The sequence below is a fragment of the Capra hircus genome, chromosome 2 (genome assembly GCF_001704415.2).
Source record: "Capra hircus breed San Clemente chromosome 2, ASM170441v1, whole genome shotgun sequence".
Lineage (NCBI taxonomy): Eukaryota > Metazoa > Chordata > Mammalia > Artiodactyla > Bovidae > Capra > Capra hircus.
Genome location: NC_030809.1, coordinates 91,724,837 through 91,744,931, shown reverse-complemented (window position 1 = coordinate 91,744,931; position 20,095 = coordinate 91,724,837). Strand labels below are relative to the sequence as shown.

At 39.0% G+C, this 20,095-nt stretch overlaps 1 protein-coding gene across 23 annotated transcripts in view; it reads left to right on the top strand.

The window, feature by feature from the left end:
* The window catches only part of NEB (nebulin), a 203,973-nt gene that overhangs the window by 12,061 nt on the left and 171,817 nt on the right, over positions 1-20,095 (top strand). For all 23 annotated transcript variants that reach the window (XM_018063007.1, XM_018062893.1, XM_018062997.1 and 20 more), the window contains exons 10-24: positions 4,254-4,358; positions 7,678-7,782; positions 8,434-8,541; positions 11,299-11,415; positions 13,246-13,350; positions 13,440-13,547; positions 13,645-13,749; positions 14,165-14,263; positions 15,534-15,638; positions 16,706-16,813; positions 16,899-17,012; positions 18,167-18,268; positions 18,368-18,475; positions 18,565-18,669; positions 19,725-19,823. In XM_018063007.1, the coding sequence (XP_017918496.1) occupies positions 4,254-4,358; positions 7,678-7,782; positions 8,434-8,541; positions 11,299-11,415; positions 13,246-13,350; positions 13,440-13,547; positions 13,645-13,749; positions 14,165-14,263; positions 15,534-15,638; positions 16,706-16,813; positions 16,899-17,012; positions 18,167-18,268; positions 18,368-18,475; positions 18,565-18,669; positions 19,725-19,823 (1,593 nt within the window). The remainder of the gene's footprint in view (positions 1-4,253; positions 4,359-7,677; positions 7,783-8,433; positions 8,542-11,298; positions 11,416-13,245; positions 13,351-13,439; positions 13,548-13,644; positions 13,750-14,164; positions 14,264-15,533; positions 15,639-16,705; positions 16,814-16,898; positions 17,013-18,166; positions 18,269-18,367; positions 18,476-18,564; positions 18,670-19,724; positions 19,824-20,095) is intronic.

Genomic DNA, 20,095 nt, shown 5'->3' with positions numbered 1-20,095 from the left:
ACATACTCATTTGAAGGTATCTCCAACTTTTGAGGTCTATTCCTTTTAGTTCCTATCATTTGATATCAACTAAGTTTAACAGACATATTTCTATCCTAGTTTTCATATAACTGAGGAAAATATAACATATAATCCTAACCTTCTATAGGGTAAGCTAGAAAATAAGCATAACAAAATTTTAAAGCCATTAGTAAAAGTCATCAGTTTTAATGTGTGGGGACCTTCTGCTTCTCTTTTAAGATGAGCTTTCTGGCTTTGTAACTCATGAATAAACAATGTTGTGTGTGGCCTTTATCAAATGATCAATAATTTTTTAATTAGAAGACCATTATGCATGCATACCTGGCAGGATGAAAAAGTACAAGAAATTTTCATCCTTTCTCCTGAGAATTTAAAAATCAGACTGGTAAGATGAAAGAGATATATACTAACAACAAGAGAAAAATTTTTTAAAACCCGCAAACTCTACAGTGTGATATTTGCTAAGATAGGAATATGTGAATAATGAGAGAAAGCTGTGTGGAGGTGGTGATCCAGAGGGAATAAGTAGTGATGAAAAGTAAAGGCATTTTGTGGGGAGAGAGTGCTGGACAAAGGGACATACATGATGTGAGTCTGGAGTTTCAGGAGACAAAGAGAGTGAATGCTTCTTGTGATAAACCATAATGGAAAAGAATGTATATATGTGCATAACTGGGTAACTTTGCTATACAGCAGAATTTGGCACAACATTGTAAATCAACTATACTTTGATTAAAATAATTTAAAAAAAGAAAAATGAATGCTCTGGGTGCTGAGTTAGGCAGGCACTTGTAATAAAGAGGTAGCAGGACCTTGAAACTCAGACAAAATAACTTTGATATGATGTCTCTCATTGCCTACCATATCATAAGATTCTGGAGAGGAAAATAACATGATAAAAGTAGAATCTGAAGAAATTTTGATGGACCATATGGTGGATTGAGACTAGAAAACATCATGATTTATAGAATACTATTTTAGTAATATAGACAAATCGGGATGATGGAGACAAAGGAGAGGAAGAAAGGAATCTGAAGGTAATAAATGTTTTAAAGTGTTAATGACATTTAGATATTGGAGACAAAGGTGAGAAAGGAAATATCCATGAGTTTGTGACAAAGTTCTGGTAGTCTAGGCGAACAGGGGTACAGGTGGTAACAATGCATTAGTGAAAAGAGAAATAGAGTCGATATAATGGAAGAAATATTCAGATCAAGGCATTTGCACAGGTGTGAGATCAGTACAAGATATTAATATTTGAGAGTCAAATAATTTTTAAAATGTGACAACTGCAGACGGTGGATGGCCAAGGACAGAGTTCCAGAGGACACCTACTCTTAGGACACCTGGGTGGGTCTAGGAGAAGACGGAACCAATGAGCAGAGAAATTGAAGGGGAACCTGGAAATACTATGTCATGCAAACCTAGGGAGAGGTTTCCAAGAAGGCATTTAATCACCAGATGTCTCCTCTTACCCATAAAAGGGAGAGATGAAGGGTCACCTCCATGCCGCTCTAGTGCTATGGACTTTGAACAATCAGAGTTGACCACATTTTTTTTTTTATGTATATCTCAATAGAAGACATAATAAAGAGGGACATATAATAATGAAGTAGAGTCTTCCTTTTCTTGCCTCAGAAAGACTTGGCAGTTGAGATATGGCTTTTATTTTTGTGCTAGACCAAGTATTAGGTTACCAGCATGCCTATTAATACTGTTGCCAGCACCACGGGCATCTAGTTATTAGGCACAGAGCCCCAAGCAAGCTGTTGTCCACCAAACCTGCCACTGGCTAAGCTTGTGGATTTTGAGCTAAGGGTTTGGTTTCAGAGACTCCCTCTCCTTTTGTCCCTCCTAACCCAACTTATCATGTTTTTCTAATTACCTAGGTAGAGACAAAATACTTTGCAAAAACCAAGAGTCTTTAAGTTGATCCAGAGTACTGAATTCTAACTAGACAGAATTCTGAGCAAAGGTTCTTGAGAAACTAGGGCTTCTAGATCTGAATTCTCAGAAAACTTTTGACAGGATGTCATACTTAATAAGCGTTCCTCCTAGTAGAATGTTGCTTCCTCCTTAAGGGCTTAGCCAGTCACAGAAAATACAGGTTGCCCTATGCCTAAAGTAAGTCCTCCCTTATTTAAAAGAAAGTAAACCATGGAATTATTAATAATACAAATACATTTTAAAATCTGTCCTTTGTGTCCCAATTGATTTAATTTGTAAAAGCATTTGTTATAGGCATTAGGTAGATATTATTAGAATAAGATATAGTTAGATTATGGTTCAATGGGTAAAGAATTCGCCTGCAATGCAGGAGACGCAGGAGACGCAGAAGACACAGGTTTCATCCCTGGGCCATGAAGGACCCCTAGAGATGGAAATGGCAACCCACTCCAGTATTCTTGCCTAAAAAAATCCCATGGACAGAGGAGCCTGGCAGGCTATAGCCCATGGGGTCTCAAAGAGTTGGACACAACTTAGTGACTAAGCATACTCATAGACTTGGTTAAAGTATGAAGAAGATGATTGTGACTTTGGAACTATACGACCTCTTTATAAAAAAAAAAAGATACAGCCACATGGAAGGAGAAATCACTTATAGAAGTCTCACGGCTGAGTAGTAGAAGAATTGGGAGGAGAATTCTCTTCAAACCTCTCCCGATGGCCTCAGTGTGTAAAACACACACTCAGAAGTCAATTATTGAACCCTTGCTCCAGTCAGATACTAGACAGGAAACAGGGTTCCCAAATGAGAGGTGTGTTTTCTGCCATGCCAGAGCTCATTGTCCAAGGAGGGACAGACATATAAACAACCAGGTACAGTGTCATCTGATTTGTCATCTGATTTTTTTTTCTTTTAAAGGAGATAAGGGTAGTGGAGTGAGATCCTAGGAGAAGGTCATCAAGACAAAGACTCAAGAGGGAAAACTGTGCCTGTCTTGGGACGTGGAGAATGAGTAGCAGCTGGCAGGCAGATGGGGAGAGGGTGGAGTTGGGGCTTCCAGGGAAAGGGAACAGCATGTCTGAGATTCAGTGAAAGGACTTCATGTGTCTGGGGATCAGTGAATAGTTCTTATTGTTGGAAGTAGGGGTCAAGATTGGTGGAAGAAAAAGAGGAGTCAGTAGTGAAGGGAAAAAAAAAAAGAGCAGGAGCCAAAGGGATGCATAATGAATAGACGTGGTGAGAGAGCTGTTGAAGCTGTAACCAAAAAAAGGGTAACTGATGGAGGGAAAATTCAGGGCTATCAAAGGGAGCAGCACCCTGAGTGCAGGGCTTGGGCTCTGTCAGGGGTGTTCCCTCCAAACCATGCAGCCGGTGAAAGAAGCAGGAATGAGGAAAGACAGAAGTGTACAGCCCGTCTTTATGAAACAGGAAGCTGAGAGGAGTATGGAGTTGGTTGGAGGCCGTTGGGGTTTTAGATGAGCCACTGGGAGTAGCAACTGACCAGAGGCACAAAATGGGATATTCAAGCTTCAATAAAGGCAAAGTGGCAGTTGGGTCCTGTAAATGTAGAGTACTTGGCACGGAGCACCAAGCAAGTTGCTGTTCACAGGACACACCATGGGGCAGACACAGAAGTTTCAAGCTCATGGTTTGGGCTCAAGAGGCTGTCTCTCCCACCTCTGCACCTTCTTCTGGTGTCCTTTTTAACCCTGCTTATCTGGAGGATGGCATGGCAACCCACTCTAGTATTCTTGCCTGGAGAATCCCCATGGACAGAGGAGCCTGGTGGGCTGTAGTCCATGGAGTCGCAAAGAGTCAGACACGACTGAGTGACTAAGCAGCAGCATGCTGTTGTCCTGACAGAATCCACAGTGGTGTGTGACCTTCCTCAGCAGCACTCAGTATCCTGGACATTAAGGACAACCGAGGTGTGTGGCTGGCTTGATCCAGAGCGTGGAGAGTGTGTGAGCAGGTGTGATGTAAAGACAGGAGAATGGGAGGTGAAGATGCTGGTTAAGAGAATAATATTAGTTGTAAAGCATGGTGTGGAGACGAATGGAAGGGGATGGAACTAAGGCCAATAGTCTTAGAGAAGGAACACTCAAAGAAATTGAAATCGCTAGTAAAGCTGAGAGTAAGGGCCTCTAACATCCAGAAGGATAAATTATGGTACACTCAAATGTAAGACTTCAAATAAAGGGGAAAACAGTCTTCTTTTTTTTAATGCCAATAAATGAAATGTGGGAAATAGATTCATGAGCATTCCTGTCTTTTATTTTGTCAGATTACCTACAAAAAAGGTCTTGCTGAACAGCAAACTCAATTCACATCTCTGCCAGATCCTCCAGATATAGAATTTGCCAAGAAAGTAACCAATCAAGTGAGCAAGGTAAGTAAATAGGGCTGAGACACTGTCTCCCTTGAAAACCTCTACTGAATAATCCAACCATCAGAGAAAGTAATTAAGATAAACCTATAAACACAACACAAACACTAGGAGTATTTTTACCTATGTCCCTGAAAACTCTACAACACATCCATTGACACCATGGAACCATGTTAATAAATACTTGGTCATCTGGATGACTCGGGTATTGGTAGATGGGAAAGTGTGTTTTGAGAACAGAATCCACATCCTGATGTCCTTTGACATTCTGACTTATGAGAAGAATACTAACAGAGCAACCAAGTAACCACAGATTTCCACAAAGACTCTGATTGTTTTCATTCAGCACAGACCCTGTAGAGTTTTATGCTCAGAATCAGACTTGGAGAAAATAAGAATGTACGAGTGCTCTCTCAGAGGCAGCTTGGTTAGACAGCCCTGAGCAGTGCACCTCATAATTTCCTAGGCCTGGCAGACAGCTTAGTCTGTCTATATTTAGTCTGGTAAACTAGCTCTGAGGAACGCAGCCCTGACAGGGAATGCAGAGAGACAGATGTTCAACTCATGAATAGATCCATGCTAAATTCCTATTTTAATTTGGCCCAAATCAGGCCACTTTCTCTTGGGATACTACTGCTTTTAAATACTTTCCTTTGCCCTTTGTGGAGTTGACTGTTAGTTTGGTTTGTGAATTTTGGTTGGACCTCAAGATTTCTGTCTTGTTTAAGTATTTTGGGGGAAGGTACATCTTTAGTAAAGGAGAAGGAAGAAAATTATGGATGATAAAGTCTGTTCAGCAATATTTTTTAGTGTCTGATATTGTAGATTACTTACTGGTGTGAACAAGGACTATTTGGGATAAAAGATCTAGTAAGTACAGTAAATTCTCACTGATAGGAATACCATGAGCCCGAGATTTTGCCTAGGCAGGGTTAAGCAGAAATTAACTTCAGAGCGAACTATTGACAAAGAGTTGGGCTCTTGAAAGTGTTGGTATTGTAAATAAGATTGGAGAGAAGAACAACTTAATTCTTTTTTGGAAGAAAAATAAAAAATTGCTTTCAAATATTCATTTAGAGAGAAAAATCTATTTTAAATTTTTATTAAAGGCATATTTTAAAAGAAATCTTACTAATGCAGCATTCTTCTACCTCATTTGAGTATACAGAGTGAGTACTTAAAGATTCTTTTAAAAAATCTATTTTGAACTCCTCTATAACCAGTCTCTCTGCTAATGTAGGCTTGCCGGTTAGTCTAGAGCTGCACTCTTAACAGAGTAGCTACCAGTCACATGTGCCTATTGAGTACTTACAATGTGAAGGTATGAACTGAGTCTATATGGATGAAATACACCCTGGATCTTGGACACTTGTGACAAAAGGAATGTAAAATAGTTCACTAGTTATTTTATATTGCTTATTGTGAGCTGACACTATTTGGCATCTATTGTATAAAGTAAAATAATATATTTTTATTAGACTTTTTACTTTGTATTGGGGTATGGCCAGTTAACAATGTTATGACAATTTCAGGTGGACAGCAAAGGGACTCAGCCATACATATACATGTTTCCGTTCTTCCCCAAACTCTCCTCCCTTCAGGCTGCCACATAACATTAAGCAGAGTTCCATGTGCTATAAAGTAGATCCTTGCTGGTCATTAAAATTAATTTGCAACCTGTTCCTTTTATGTACTTAAACTATGGCTACTAGAAAATTTACCATGATGGCTTGCGATATATGCCTATTGGATTGCAACATTCGGTTGGATGCAGAGACATTATTGAGTACTTTGAAAGCATTGCTAGGGCTGAGTTGCTTTGTGGAATAACAGTATTAGACAAGGGAAGGAGGGCTGTGGATGAAGGTCATCAGATTATCCACCATGGTGATAATTATTCACCCAGTCTTACCAGGTCTTATAGCCTCCAGTTCATATGTTAACATAATGAACACATATCTGTAATTGTCATATTGCTGTTCCATTCTGTTTACCAGCATTCGTTATTGTACCTTTCAGAATCAATTCTCTCACCTATGTCTTTGCCCAGAGTCATCAAGTGCATGCCAGCGCCTCCTCCTGGCTCAGTGCATTCTGTAGAGATGCGTAGGCAGGCAGGGCTGTTTGTGTCCACCATGCACACTGCGACTCCTGCAGGTGGAGTTCTGTGAGCAACACTGAGCTTCTTGAACTCCTTGAGCTTCTCTGCTTCCTTTTAGACTCACAATAAGAAAATACAAGATTACAGGTTGGAATTTCCAGCTGATACTAGGTCTGCAATTGAAAGGAGAAACTGGGATCTAGAAAGTTAACCTTTGAGAGGAAAGGATATAGGGCATTAGAGAGAGGGTTAGATTTCCTTAAACTTAAATTCACTGGCTCTGCGTCTCTCTCACCCTTGGTACTTGTTCTTTAAAGGTATACCAGAAAACCACTTTCTTTCTTTTTTTTTTTTTTTTTTCAGTATGGTGGGGGTATGCAAACACCTTGAGACCCACTGGTTATGTCTGTTGATGCATTCTATCAGCCAAGGTGGGGAAATTGCTCTAACCCATCTCTGACTCATGTCCCAAACTTGGGGTTGGCTGGATTAATTCCATTTCAAGAACATTCAAGCCAAAGTAGTCAAAAAATCATGGACTAGGTTCAATTTAGTGTAGTCAAACAAACATTTGTGAGGTAACTTCTGCGTGCTGCATTTTGTGTTAGATTTTGAGGATACAAAAATGAAGAACATATAATTCCTCTCACCAAGGAGCCTCACAGTATAGGATTCAGGTAGTGTGGTATTCGGGAGTTAATATGGGATAGCAGTTTAATTTTTTTAATGTTTGTCAGTTCTCATTAAAATTTTGTAAGTCTACACCAGAAACTCTTATTAATTGGCCTGCAAGCCAAATTTTGTTGTAGTGTTGCTGTCTGAATAACTAGGAGTTTCAGTAAAGCTCAGAAATTAATGGCTGAGTTCACCTGGCATGAAAATCTGGGGTTGAGTGATTTTATTATATCAATAACCATGAATTACTGAAGGAAGATCTTCTGACTCTCTCTTCCCTCAAACACCAGGGACCATCTGTGAGTTCTCTGTGAACTAAGTCCTTAAACTCAGCAAAGGGGAGACTGATATCTCTATCCCCTGCATCCAACTTTTTTTGTGGAATAAGTAACACTATACTAGAAGATTTGAAGACATCTATTAAGCACCCAGGAAGGGCCTGGTCAAGATATTTTTGAAAGCTGACCACTACCACTTAATTTGCTGCCTTATTTGTCAGTTTCCAGATTTTGCTTGTCTTATTTTCTTTATTTTTTTCCATCCTAGCAAAAATACAAGGAAGACTATGAAAATAAAGTCAAAGGCAAATGGAGTGAGACACCTTGCTTTGAAATTGCAACCGCCAGAATGAACTCTCAAAACATCAGCACAGTAAGTAGGAAGGGATGTCCATCCAAGCCAGATGTCCTTGGATTGAAAGGTTTATTCTTTCCTGTATGATGTCTAGCCACTTGCTGCTCCTGAAATGGTTCCAGAACATTTCAATCCAGACAACTCTTCCTGGGAGCAAGACCTGTGTAGGGTCCCTATTTAGAAAGAAATTCCACCATCTTTCCTTCCTTTTGCAAAGCATTGTTTTGATTGGATTCCATTATTCTTGCCTCATTTTTCATTGGAACAATATGGTTTCATGGTGAGTACAGATGAAAGAGGCCCTTTTTTGATTTGTTCTATGTCTGGGCACTCGAGCAGTACATTTATGAAACTGATTAATCTCTTCCCAGATCCCCTCTCTGGAAAACATAAAAAACCTCTTTTTCTTTTTTCTCAAGTTCTCTGCCTCTGACCTTTGAAAGCTCCTTCTTTGAGGTTGTCTTCCAACCTATTATAACTGCTCCAAGTTTCTGTTAAGCTGCTAATGGCTTTTGAGATAGCACCATATTCTATAACTGTAATCTGACCCACAGAAGCTAAGAGGAGCATGGCTTTGGGTAATGTCTCCAAGTGGCCTCTGTCCTCCCATAGAAGACTTTTGCCTAATTGTTCCCGCAGCAGTTCTCCAGCATGTTTCATGTCTTACAGAAAAAATACCAGGAAGACTTTGAGAATACGAAAGACCAGATCTACTTCATGCAGACCGAAACCCCAGAGTACAAAGTGAATAAACAAGCTGGGGTGGCAGCTAGCAAGGTATGGGCACATCCTCTCATTGGTCTTGATCTAGTCTCAGTGTGGGGGAATTTCTTACAATTCTTGCTTTTTTATATAATGGGGGGAAGAGGTTCTTATGGAAACAATAAGAAAATATTTGGGGATTATCATAGGGCTACCAATTTTTAAAAAAAAATTGCCATGTAGGAGAGTTCACAATACTAAGCTACCATCTTTAGCATTTCATAGACTAAAGGACCTTTTGATACCCAGAAGTAGAAAGGACAAAAGAACTTCTCAAGAAAAGGTAACTGGCAGCGTTCTTTGAATACAGACACTCTCACACTTGCAACTACCATTGTTTTCTATTTTCTTATTAACTAGTGAAAATATGGTCACAGACAAGACGCATGAATCCATGGATTTGCTCATATAGTCTATAGAGTGACTTTGGTAACTAGTCTACTCCTAGGCATTCTAAAGGGGGCTTCCCTGGTGGCTCACAGGTAAAGAATCTGCCTGCAATGAAGGAGATATGGGTTCGATCCCTGGGTCGGGAAGATCCCCTGGAGGAGGAAATGGCAACCCATTCCAGTATTCTTTTCTGGGAAATCCATGGACAGAAGAGGGTGGTGGGCTACAGGGGGGCCCATAGGGTTGCAAAGTGTTGGACACAACTTAGCAACCAAACAGCAACAGGAGTTCTAAAGCACTAGAAAGAGCAATAACTTCATAGCCAATCAGATTTGATTATAAGCCTGGCGTTGGCTCTGCAGGAGGAGTGAAAGTAGGAAGATCATGTCACTTAGGAGACTATTTCAGGATCTGGGTGCAAGACAGTGATGTTTTGGATCAGGAGAGTAGCCTGGAAAGTGATGAGAAGTATTAAAAAATTAGAGCTGACCTGATTTGCTGAAGAGTTGAATATGGGATATGAGAGAAAAGTGTTGGCCTAAGCAACTAGATGGATAGGGTTTCTTTTTGTCAAGATAGGGAAGATGGTGGAAGGAGTAGGTAATTTCTTATTGGAGGGGAAACATGAGCTCAACTTCAGACATGTAGATTTTGAGATGCCTTTGAGAAGTGTAAATGTCAAGTAGGCAGTTGATTATATGAGTCTGCCATTTCAGGGGAGATATCTGGAAAGTCTGTATAAATTTGGGCGTCAGTAGCATATGAATCATATTTAATGCATAAGACCGGAGGCCATCAAGGGAGCAAGTGTAGAGAGAAAACTCTAAGGACTGGACTCTGGAGTGCTTCCTTGTGAAGACATCAGTAAGATGGGGTAGAAGCAAAGTTAGGTAAGAGTGATGTCTTGGGAAGCTGGTGAAAGGGGAAGGGAGGAAGTAATTGTGTCAAATGTTTCTGAAGTGGGTTTATCAATGAATGGTGTCTGGTGAACTTAATAAGAGCAGTTTGGTTGAGTGTTTAGAAAGGGTTTGTGAGTGAATGAAAAGAGAGAAATAGAATAATATGAGTGTACTTGACTCTTGAGAAAAAAGAGAAAGGGGTAGTAGCTGATGGATAAGTAGGTGAAGAGGGAATTTTTTTAGGTAAGAGGTGAAAATGCCATGTTTCTAGGCTGATAGAAAAATCAGGTGTAGAGGGAAGATGAGATCATGTTGAGGAGGGGAGGGAGAGTGGTTGGAGCATTGTCCTAGAGTAGGAAGGGGCAGGGACCTGGTGCTTAGGAGCAAGGGATGACTTTCCCTAAAATAGGAGAGGAAGCTGTGAGTCCCAGATGCTGGTAGGGCAATGGTAGGTCTGTGGAATTTCCTTTCTAGTTGTTTCCATTGGTCATGGAGATAGATAATTCTACAAGAGATTGTCTACATCCTCCACTTCTGAGGAACATCCTCTGTGAGTCCCCGACGTGGGCTGTAGGGGTGGTACATCTGTGTTTCATTTGTGTATCTCCCACCTTTGGAGACCAAGCCAATTGTTTTCTGAGGTTCTTAAATATTGATGGATTATCTAGGGTTTCCAGAACATGTCTGTATTCTAAAATTATTTTGCTTGAAGAAATAAATGGCACTGGGGCTCATGGTCAAGGTTAGGATCTGTTTCTTTTTTCCTTCTTCTTCTTCCCTTTGGACGTGCTCCTGAGGGGGGTTTTTGTGCCCTTACTTAAAGCTTCTGTTGGAGCTGGAATTAAAGGTGAAAAGTAGGGAGGGCAGAGGAAAAGATGAGGCTGTCACTGTGTATCTAGCCCCTACCCCTTCCTCCTCCCATGCCTACATTAAATATACATGTGCTCACACACACAGTCACAGATGAGGCATAGAAGGCTAGATTGATGATGCTTCTAGCTTTTTCTTTAAACATGTGTTGGCAGATAGGCAGCTGGAGGTTAAGAGCTGAATGAGGGTTCTGGAGCAGCAGGTATCCAGGACATGATGCACTGTCATTATTATGATGTATATCTTTCTTCTATTATTTCTCCCCCGCTCCCCGCTCTCCTTTTCCCCTCCTCCTTCCCCTCTTCCCTCCCTCTCTGAGGGTAGGGACCATATGTTACTGTTTCTTGAATCTGTCCCAGAACCAGGCGCATAATCAATGCCCTATGGATACTTTTGAAAGAATAAATGATTGGAAGAAAATATATCCTGAAAATATATGCAGTTTCTCCACTGTTGTTATGAGTTACTATGAATATTTTGTTTATAAAATGTCAAGCTGCCAGGTTTCTGAAGAGAAAATTGATTCCTGGAACGATGTCATAATATGTGTAAAAGAGAACGAGAACAAAAGTAACATAGAGAGTTACTTTACCACTTTATTTCACTCCCACAGGTAAAATACAAACAAGACTATGAAAAGAATAAAGGAAAAGCAGATTATAATGTACTTCCTGCTTCAGAAAACCCACTGCTCAGGCAGCTGAAGGCGGCAGGAGATGCCCTGAGTGATGTAAGTATATTCTTGTCAAAAGTGGGTTTTTTTAACCTGAGCTGCAAGAGGGATGAAATTTTTCTCCTTCTATAATGACTAAATGCAAATAGAACTTTGCACATACTTGAAGGTTATGGGGTAGCAGTTTCCCTGGAGCTGTCTAACAGAAGGCGTTAGTGTCTCTGAGTATGATATGTGTCAATTTGGGGAGCCAGTGGACTAGTTCAGTGGGCAGGGAAATCCTCATTTCCTTGGAACTCCAGGAGCCTGTGCCTTTGTGTGGGCAAAGAGGACCTTGGAGGAGTTTTGCTGTGATTCTGATGGAGGCAGAAGGAGACTGAGAGGGGAGGACTAGCAGCTGGAGCCCTTGGTGCCCTACCCTTGTGCTCTTCAAGCCTGCTGCTGGAGAGAAGGGAAGTGTCCTGGATTTCACAGCTTCTCTCCCTAACCTCCACCACTTTCTACTCAGGTTTTGACTCCAGAAACCATCATTTGCAGAGAGCAAAACTGAAAACATGGCTCCCTAAGTCTTCACAGGAATTTCTAATAGTGGAATATTAAGAGCTTGTCTAATCCGCTGTTTTTCAAATACACTAGATAAGTGAGAACTGGCCTGGCATTAGAAGACTCACAGCTCAAGGCCACTTTGATTATGTATATAAAGAGACTGAACATACTGTCAGTTGAGTTTTTCCCTTTTGATTAGGTAGTGTTAAGTTTTCCAGTATTTGAGATTATGTGTGGGTTAGTTATCTTTGTCCCTTGAGTTAAATCAGCGCCATAAATACGTGTACATGTGACTGAGGAGGTGGGGTGAGTGACATGGCAGGTGAGAGGACAGAAATGAATCTGTTCAAATAGCTCTACTGGGAAATCAGTGCAAAGCACTGTTTCCTGAATGAAGGTCATCTTTATTAAACATAAAAACCCAAGTTCAAATCCATTTTGTTGAAAAAGACAACAATATCAAAATACTAAAAATGAACAACCTCAGTATGTGTATATATGACTGATTCCCTTTACTGTCTACCTGAAATTATCACAACATTGTTAATCGGCTATCAGTTCAGTTCAGTCGCCCAGTCATGTCCAACTCTTTGTGACCCCATGAATCGCAGCACGCCAGGCCTCCTTGTCCATCACCAACTCCCAGAGTTCACTCAGACTCGCGTCCATCAAGTCGGTGATGCCATCCAGCCATGTAGTCCCAGATAAAATAAATAGTTAAAATGAGCATGGAAAAAATGACAATGATCTGCTTTATCAGTTGGGCATTGTAAAATTCAGTAAAGCTTAGAGCTGAGGATAAGTCTAGAAGAGGAGAAGGGTTGGTAGACTGTATGTACCTTATTTTTAAGATACACAGTCTGTTCGTATAGTAGGAATCTTTTCTTGGTAGAAGGAGGAAGAGTGTGTATTTCCCTGTGTGCTAGGCTTTTTCCATGAAGGTTTGTTTTTTAAAAAATGAAAAAGTTACTGTTGCTCAGAATGTTCCTATTTCTCAGGGCATCATTAGTGAAGAAAGAATATGTCAGTTGACAGGTAGAAAAGACAGTAAGTCAGAAATACTCAAGCACCTCTGCAACTGAGGGTTTGGTCTGAGGCAATATATTGGTTTCTTAATTTTCTGGAGAATATTAAACATTTAGGCTTTATAATAATTGCTAATTGAAAAGGTTTAAATCATTCACGAGACCCCAATGTGTGATTGTTAGTTTTAAGACAGTTGACAGGTAATACCTTTTTTCCTTTTTCCTTTGTTTGGTGTTGGAAAATACAAGTGCAATAATCATCAGCATGGGAGTGATAGGAACCTACTTTAATTGATTTTTTTCTTTCCTTTAACAGAAACTATACAAGGAAAACTATGAAAAGACGAAGGCAAAGAGCATAAATTACTGTGAGACACCCAAATTTAAGCTTGATACAGTTCTGCACAACTTCAGCAGTGATGTAAGACTCCCCAACCCAGTCATTCCCTCTGTGAAAGCGAAGACCCATCATTTTGCCAATAAATAAATGATATATGTTTTGTCTTTCAGACTAAATATAAAGATTCCTACTTAAAGAATATTTTGGGACATTATGTAGGCAGCTACGAGGATCCGTATCATACACACTGCATGAGAGTCTCAGCTCAGAACAGTGATGTAAGTTCTAAGTCAGTTGTTTGACTTTCCAAATAGCACATTTTCAGGGCATGAGTAGAGTGGTTGCATCCTTATGTCTGATTTCTTTTTCTTGTAGAAAAACTACAAGGCAGAATATGAAGAGGACAGAGGCAAAGGCTTCTTCCCCCAGACCATAACTCAAGAATATGAAGCAATCAAAAAACTAGATCAATGTAAAGATGTAAGTCTGTGGTGTATACTATGAGCATTACCAATCTCCACAGTATCTAGTGGTCAAGATATTTTGACAAATTTGACACTTCTGCAAACAAATGTAAGCAGGAGACTGTAAGAAACACAATTTATTTTTTAATAGATATACTATTTTCCTTGTGGTCACCCATATGACTCAAGGGTTAAACCTAGCTCATTTTCCCAAAGAAAAGTAATCAGGAATCTGAAGACATGGGACAGTTTCCTATATAGATGTAAGAGCATCCCTCAAACTACAGTCTAATTAGAAAAAAAAATGTGTTTTATTTCCTACAACTTTCTTTTCTTTTGGGGGGGGATGGGGATATGCCAGCTTGGCCTATAGGCTAGCTCAGATTTTGACAAGTGATACTACACTAAACCTGATTTCTCTTCTCCCACAGCACACCTACAAAGTCCATCCAGATAAGACAAAATTCACTCAAGTTACTGACTCTCCTGTTCTGGTGCAAGCCCAAGTCAATTCCAAGCAGCTGAGTGATGTAAGTTCTCTTAAATATCCAAGAAATCCATTTTTAAGGGATGATATATCATAGCTCTGTACTTAAAATCCATTTATAAAAAAGGGTTTTTATCCTTGTCACGTTTATTTTAAAAAGACTACATAAGTTTTAACGAGTTTAACTTGTATACATTTGTAATCACCTAAAATACTTATTAAGTTACCTTGCATCTTCTTGGGTGGATAACAATTATAATAAGAGTTGTAGAAGAGAAACTAAATGTAGCTTAACGCACTGGAGAGCACTGATATTTGGGGGTCAGACAACAGTGAAAGTGAAAGTGTTAGTCGGTCAGTTGTGTCCAACTCTTTGTGACCCCATGGACTGTGGCCTGCCAGGCTCCTCTGTTCATGGAATTCTCCAGGCAAGAATACTGGAGTAGGTTGCCATTCCCTTCTCCAGGGCATCATCTCAACCCAGGGATTGAACCCAGGTCTCCTGCATTGCAGGCAGATTCTTTACTGTCTGAGCCACCAGGGAAAACTGGATTCAAATTTTAGCTCTGTCTTTTATGACCTGGGGGCCTAGGCAAGCTGTTGAACCTCTCCATCCCTCACAGTTTCCTTTGATAATATATGCTTGTTTTGAAGATGAAATGAAAAGAAATATGTGCATGGTACGCATCCTAGCCCAGAGCAGGTATTCAGTACATCGGATTTCTCTCTCTTGTGCAAGTTTATTTTCGGGAAATGGAGTCTTTGAGATATGTTTTATCATATGAATTTTAAGTGTGAATTTTCAAATTTATGTTGAACTAAAAAAAACATGAAAATAAAAATAACTTGAGTAGATTTATGGCCAGAAATGAAAGCTTCAGTTAGAGTATCCACAAACCATCATGCATGTGAGGGGACATAATCAGACTTGTTAGAAAATATTCTCTAGTGCGTGAGCAATGACAGCTGAGAAGAAAGGCTGACACTCTCCAAATCTACAGGACCAACTGTGATATTTAAGGAGGGAAGCTTGTGTCTATGGAAAGTGGCCACCTCCTTCCATTAGGGTCCTAGCATGGTGCCAGGTGTGATAACGAGCAACAGTGACCCACCACACAGGTGCTGATAAGAAAGGTGGGCTACCCTCGCTCTGGATGTCTCTTTTGATCGTGACAGCTCTGTCAGTTGTTATTTAACAAAATGTACTTTACATTTTATGAAATGTATTCCACGTGATTTTTTCTTTTGTATTTTGTAACAATTCTTCTGAATAGAGGACTAATTCGCTCATTCTTTCCCTCCCCCCTCCTCAGCTAAATTACAAAGCAAAACATGAAAACGAAAAGTTCAAGTGTCATATACCTCCAGATACGCCTGCCTTTATCCAGCACAAAGTCAACGCCTATAACCTGAGTGATGTGAGTTTCTCATGCACTACGCCTTCTGTTTTACTGACAACTGTGCTTTTACTTTTGAGCTGCCTCATTGAATAAACATTTCAGTGTTAAAGATGGGAATAAGGGTTAACGTTTATATTGTGTTCCCTCTGCCAGGGTAACTTTGAACTCCCCTTATAAAATGTGTGTAGCAATCTTGTAAGTAGCTTCACACAATGAGACAATCTTAATATATTTTAGGCAACCCTCAAAATGTCACTGTTCTTGTATGTTTAATCTCAATGTTAATGTTCTTTTAGCCATGTATTCTTTTATATTATACTATAATTTTCTTTCAGGACCTGATATTTAAGATACAGTTTGATTTCATTTATTTCTCAAGCCTATAATTTCCCTTATATCTCACAAACAATACTTATTTTTACATGTAAGAGAACTTGGCACTGACAAAGATACAGGGTATTCAGAAGGCATAAGCCCAGGTATCCATTGCTATTTTTCATTTCCAAACTTAATTTTATAGAAAAGTCAAGTTACCCATGAGGATTTCAATTTTTTCAACAATTCTATAAGTACTAAAATTATCAAGCATAAGTGAATATTATAATGATCTGTAAAATAACCTTTTCAGAGAACTTTGAGAGCAAATGAAAATGGTGCCTTTATATAATACTAAGTAAGTTAACTATAGATTACCTGTGCTAGTCTGTAAAATATTCGGTGTTAGGAATCAAATATTAGTATGATAACTAGAATGAAGTTAATGTAATGAAATATTCTCATGGTAAGCAGAGAAGCTTAATCTTGGAAAACAGCAAGATTCAGATTATTATTATTATTTAGATAATAAATTATCTAAAATTTTATTATTTATATTATATATATTATTTATATTATATATATGTTATAATATATTATATAATATTAATATTATTTAGATAATAAATTATCTAAAATTTCTTAAACAGTGAAAATGGTCTATTTTATATTGAGACAAACGATTGGGTATTGGGTTACCTTTAGTCTATAAAGTATGATAACATGCATATCACTTTTGCCTACTCCTGTGCTGAAATTTTTCTATCCAGAATATTTATAAGCATGACTGGGAGAAGACCAAAGCTAAGAAGTTTGACATTAAGGTGGACGCCATTCCCCTGCTGGCAGCCAAAGCCAACACCAAGATCGCTAGTGATGTGAGTATAGCCTGGGCACCTGGGTGGGGGGGCCTCAATGATGCTTCCTGATGAGTGGGATCTGACTCATATGATGTCCTTTCAGGTGATGTACAAGAAAGACTATGAGAAAAGCAAAGGGAAGATGATTGGGGCTCTCAGTATTAATGACGACCCCAAGATGCTGCACTCTCTGAAGACGGCCAAAAACCAGAGTGATGTGAGTGCTTTTGTGAACCTGTCTTTAGATGTGGCTGTACTTACTTTTAATATAAGCTTGGATGAGACGTTAGCCTAAATGAAATCTCAGAGTCAGGATGACAAATCAAACATTAAAACCCAGCGGTAAAGAATGATTAACTTCCTCATTCTTATGATGTCTCTGTACTTTGAGACACCAGAGAGTATTGTAAAGCTTCCTTTAATCCCTTAATACCTTCTGTTTTATTAGGAGGTAAATTATACTAACAATTTTCCTTTTTGTTTTTTCTGGAAATGAGCTCAGTATCTCAGTATGTCTGAACATCTATTCATTCCATGCCATGACCAAACTCTAGGTACTTAACAAAAATATATACAGAAAAATAAAAGCCAAGAAGTGAGAAAACCAGGCTACAAAGTAGGGAAAACTCAATGAAGCTTAAGTATTTTAAGAATTTTATAAAATACTGATCTCATATTAAAGACTTTAAATATTTTATTAAAAATAAATTTTTATACAAAGATTGCTTTTCTAATTCATAGCAAAGAAGAAATATTACCTATTCTGTATCGCTTATAACTATTACTGTCTTTATTGAGGATATTTTTTGGATTTATTTATGGAAGAATTAAAAGAGAATGTGAAGAACTGTGTGATGCACTCAATAACACAGAAAAGTCATATTTTGTATATACTGTTATAAAGTAAAATTTAGGTTTTAATGATAAAAGCCAGCTTCCAGAGGTATTGTAAGATGTATTTTCATCAAGTACTGAATGGAATACTTTTCTACGACTGTGCCTAAGTATCTGAACTCCACTTTATACCTTTTACAATATTTCATACCAATGCTTAAAAAATCATTTTCCTTCAAACACATTCAAGTGGGAAAAAATATTTTAAGATATAAAGTTGCTTAGACAGCAGCATTGATGAGCTGTGATTTATTCTAGCTGAGAAATATTAGGATAAGTTCTATGAACATATTTATGGTTACTGCAGACTAGATCATATAAGACAAGAGCCCCTACCATATTCATTCTGCTTTTCTGCTTTGTAGACAATAACTGCTGAAGAAATACAAAAATTTCCATTCCAATAAAGTATAGCAGTGACATGAATAGCTTCTATTCCATGAGATATATTCTTTTATTTTCTTTTTCCTTTGACAGAGATTATACAAGGAAAACTATGAGAAGACAAAGGCAAAGAGCATGAATTACTGTGAGACTCCCAAATATCAACTTGATACCCTGCTGAAGAACTTCAGTGAGGTTCGAAAGGCCACGGTTACCTCTCGGGTTTGAGGGCTCTCCTCCTGTCTGATAAATAACTGTCTATTTGAGTTTGAAAACATATGTTTTCTTTTTCAGGCTAAATATAAAGATTCGTATGTACAGAATGTTTTGGGACATTATATAGGCAGTTTTGAGGACCCATATCGAGAACACTGCATGAAAGTTGCAGCTCAGAACAGTGACGTAAGTTTGAAGACAATTGTTCATGCTTCTCAGCAACATTCTTGGGGACAATAGAAATCAGGATCTATTTTTGTTCTTTCTCATTACAGAAAAATTACAAAGCAGAATATGAAGAAGATAAAGGGAAATGCTATTTCCCTCAGACAATAACACAAGAATACGAAGCAATCAAGAAGCTAGACCAGTGTAAAGATGTAAGTCAGGGGCCCTGAAGTTTTGAGATTGTGTTTGGCATTCTTGCGCCATCTAGTGGTCAGTTCAGCAGGTTAAATGCCAGCATCTAATGGTTCGCAGATGTTAAATTTTATTTTTTGGATAGAATTGAGGAGTGTAAAAATTACTATGAAGAAAACTATTTGTTACAAAACGATTTCATTCAGGTTTTATAAACCTTTATTTCCACTAGTCTGTATATACATATATCTACACACATACACACACACACACACACACACACACACGCACGCACGCACGCGCGTGTGCGCGACTTTTGGGGAAAGAGTGAACATGGTGATTTGTAAGAGATAGGTGTATATTTTACATGATGGGCTGACATGTGCCAGACAATGTCCTTGGTGCTAAGAAGGAATAGGGGACAAGTGGGGCTGCTTCTTGTTCAGTGTGCATGTGAGAAGGAGAGACAGACGATAAACAAAGAACATAGAAACTAGAAAGATCAGAAAACTAAAGTGATGCTATAGGGTTAAAATAGAATGATGTGGGTGATGGGGACTGGATGGATACCATAGGTTGGGTGGTCAAGGAAGGTCTAAGGCAAAGACTGTATAGCCGTGCCAAAGACTCAGGGAAGAGCAGTGGGAAGAACAGCCTGAGAAGAGACACACTCAGCATGTAAGGACTTCAAAGGATGAGGTAACTGACATATACCAGGGAAGGGACAGCAGTAAGACGTAAAATGGTAGGAGATGAAGGAGGTAGGTGGATTCTGTGAGGGAGGGCTGGTAGGCCAATGTACACTTTACATTGAACTCGAGTCCAGTGGTGAGCCATTGTAAGGCTTCCGCAGGTGGAGGCTAATCTGGTTGCTGAATTATGGCAGAGAAACCAGTTTGGAGGCAACTTCAGGAGAGAGGGAGATAAAGAGAGAGGAAGTGAGAATACATCAATCAAGTTTTCAGAACAAATGGACTCTATTTTTGGCTGAAAACTTTGTACATGTTATTGTGTATATGAACAAGAATCTAAAGAAACATTATGAAATTTCATTAACAGACCTCTTCTTTTGTAGCATACCTACAAAGTTCATCCAGATAAGACCAAATTCACAGCTGTTACTGATACTCCTGTACTGTTGCAAGCCCAGCTCAACACAAAGCAGCTTAGTGATGTAAGTGCCCTGATTAATGCAAGTGTGGTTGACCCAGAATGCTTTGCTTATTGGACATCAGCATCTACATATTTCACCCTCGTGGGCTCATCTATTATTCCAATAATGTGACTTTTCAAGATATATTCAGTAAAATGCAAATGAGCTGCAAGACTGAATTGTAGCCTCAGGAAGAGTGGTGTCAGACAATAGTAAGAATGACTAATAATTCTGCAATAACTCCTCGATTTTTAGTGGGAATTTGCTCATTAGGAGCTCTCACATTCCAAGAA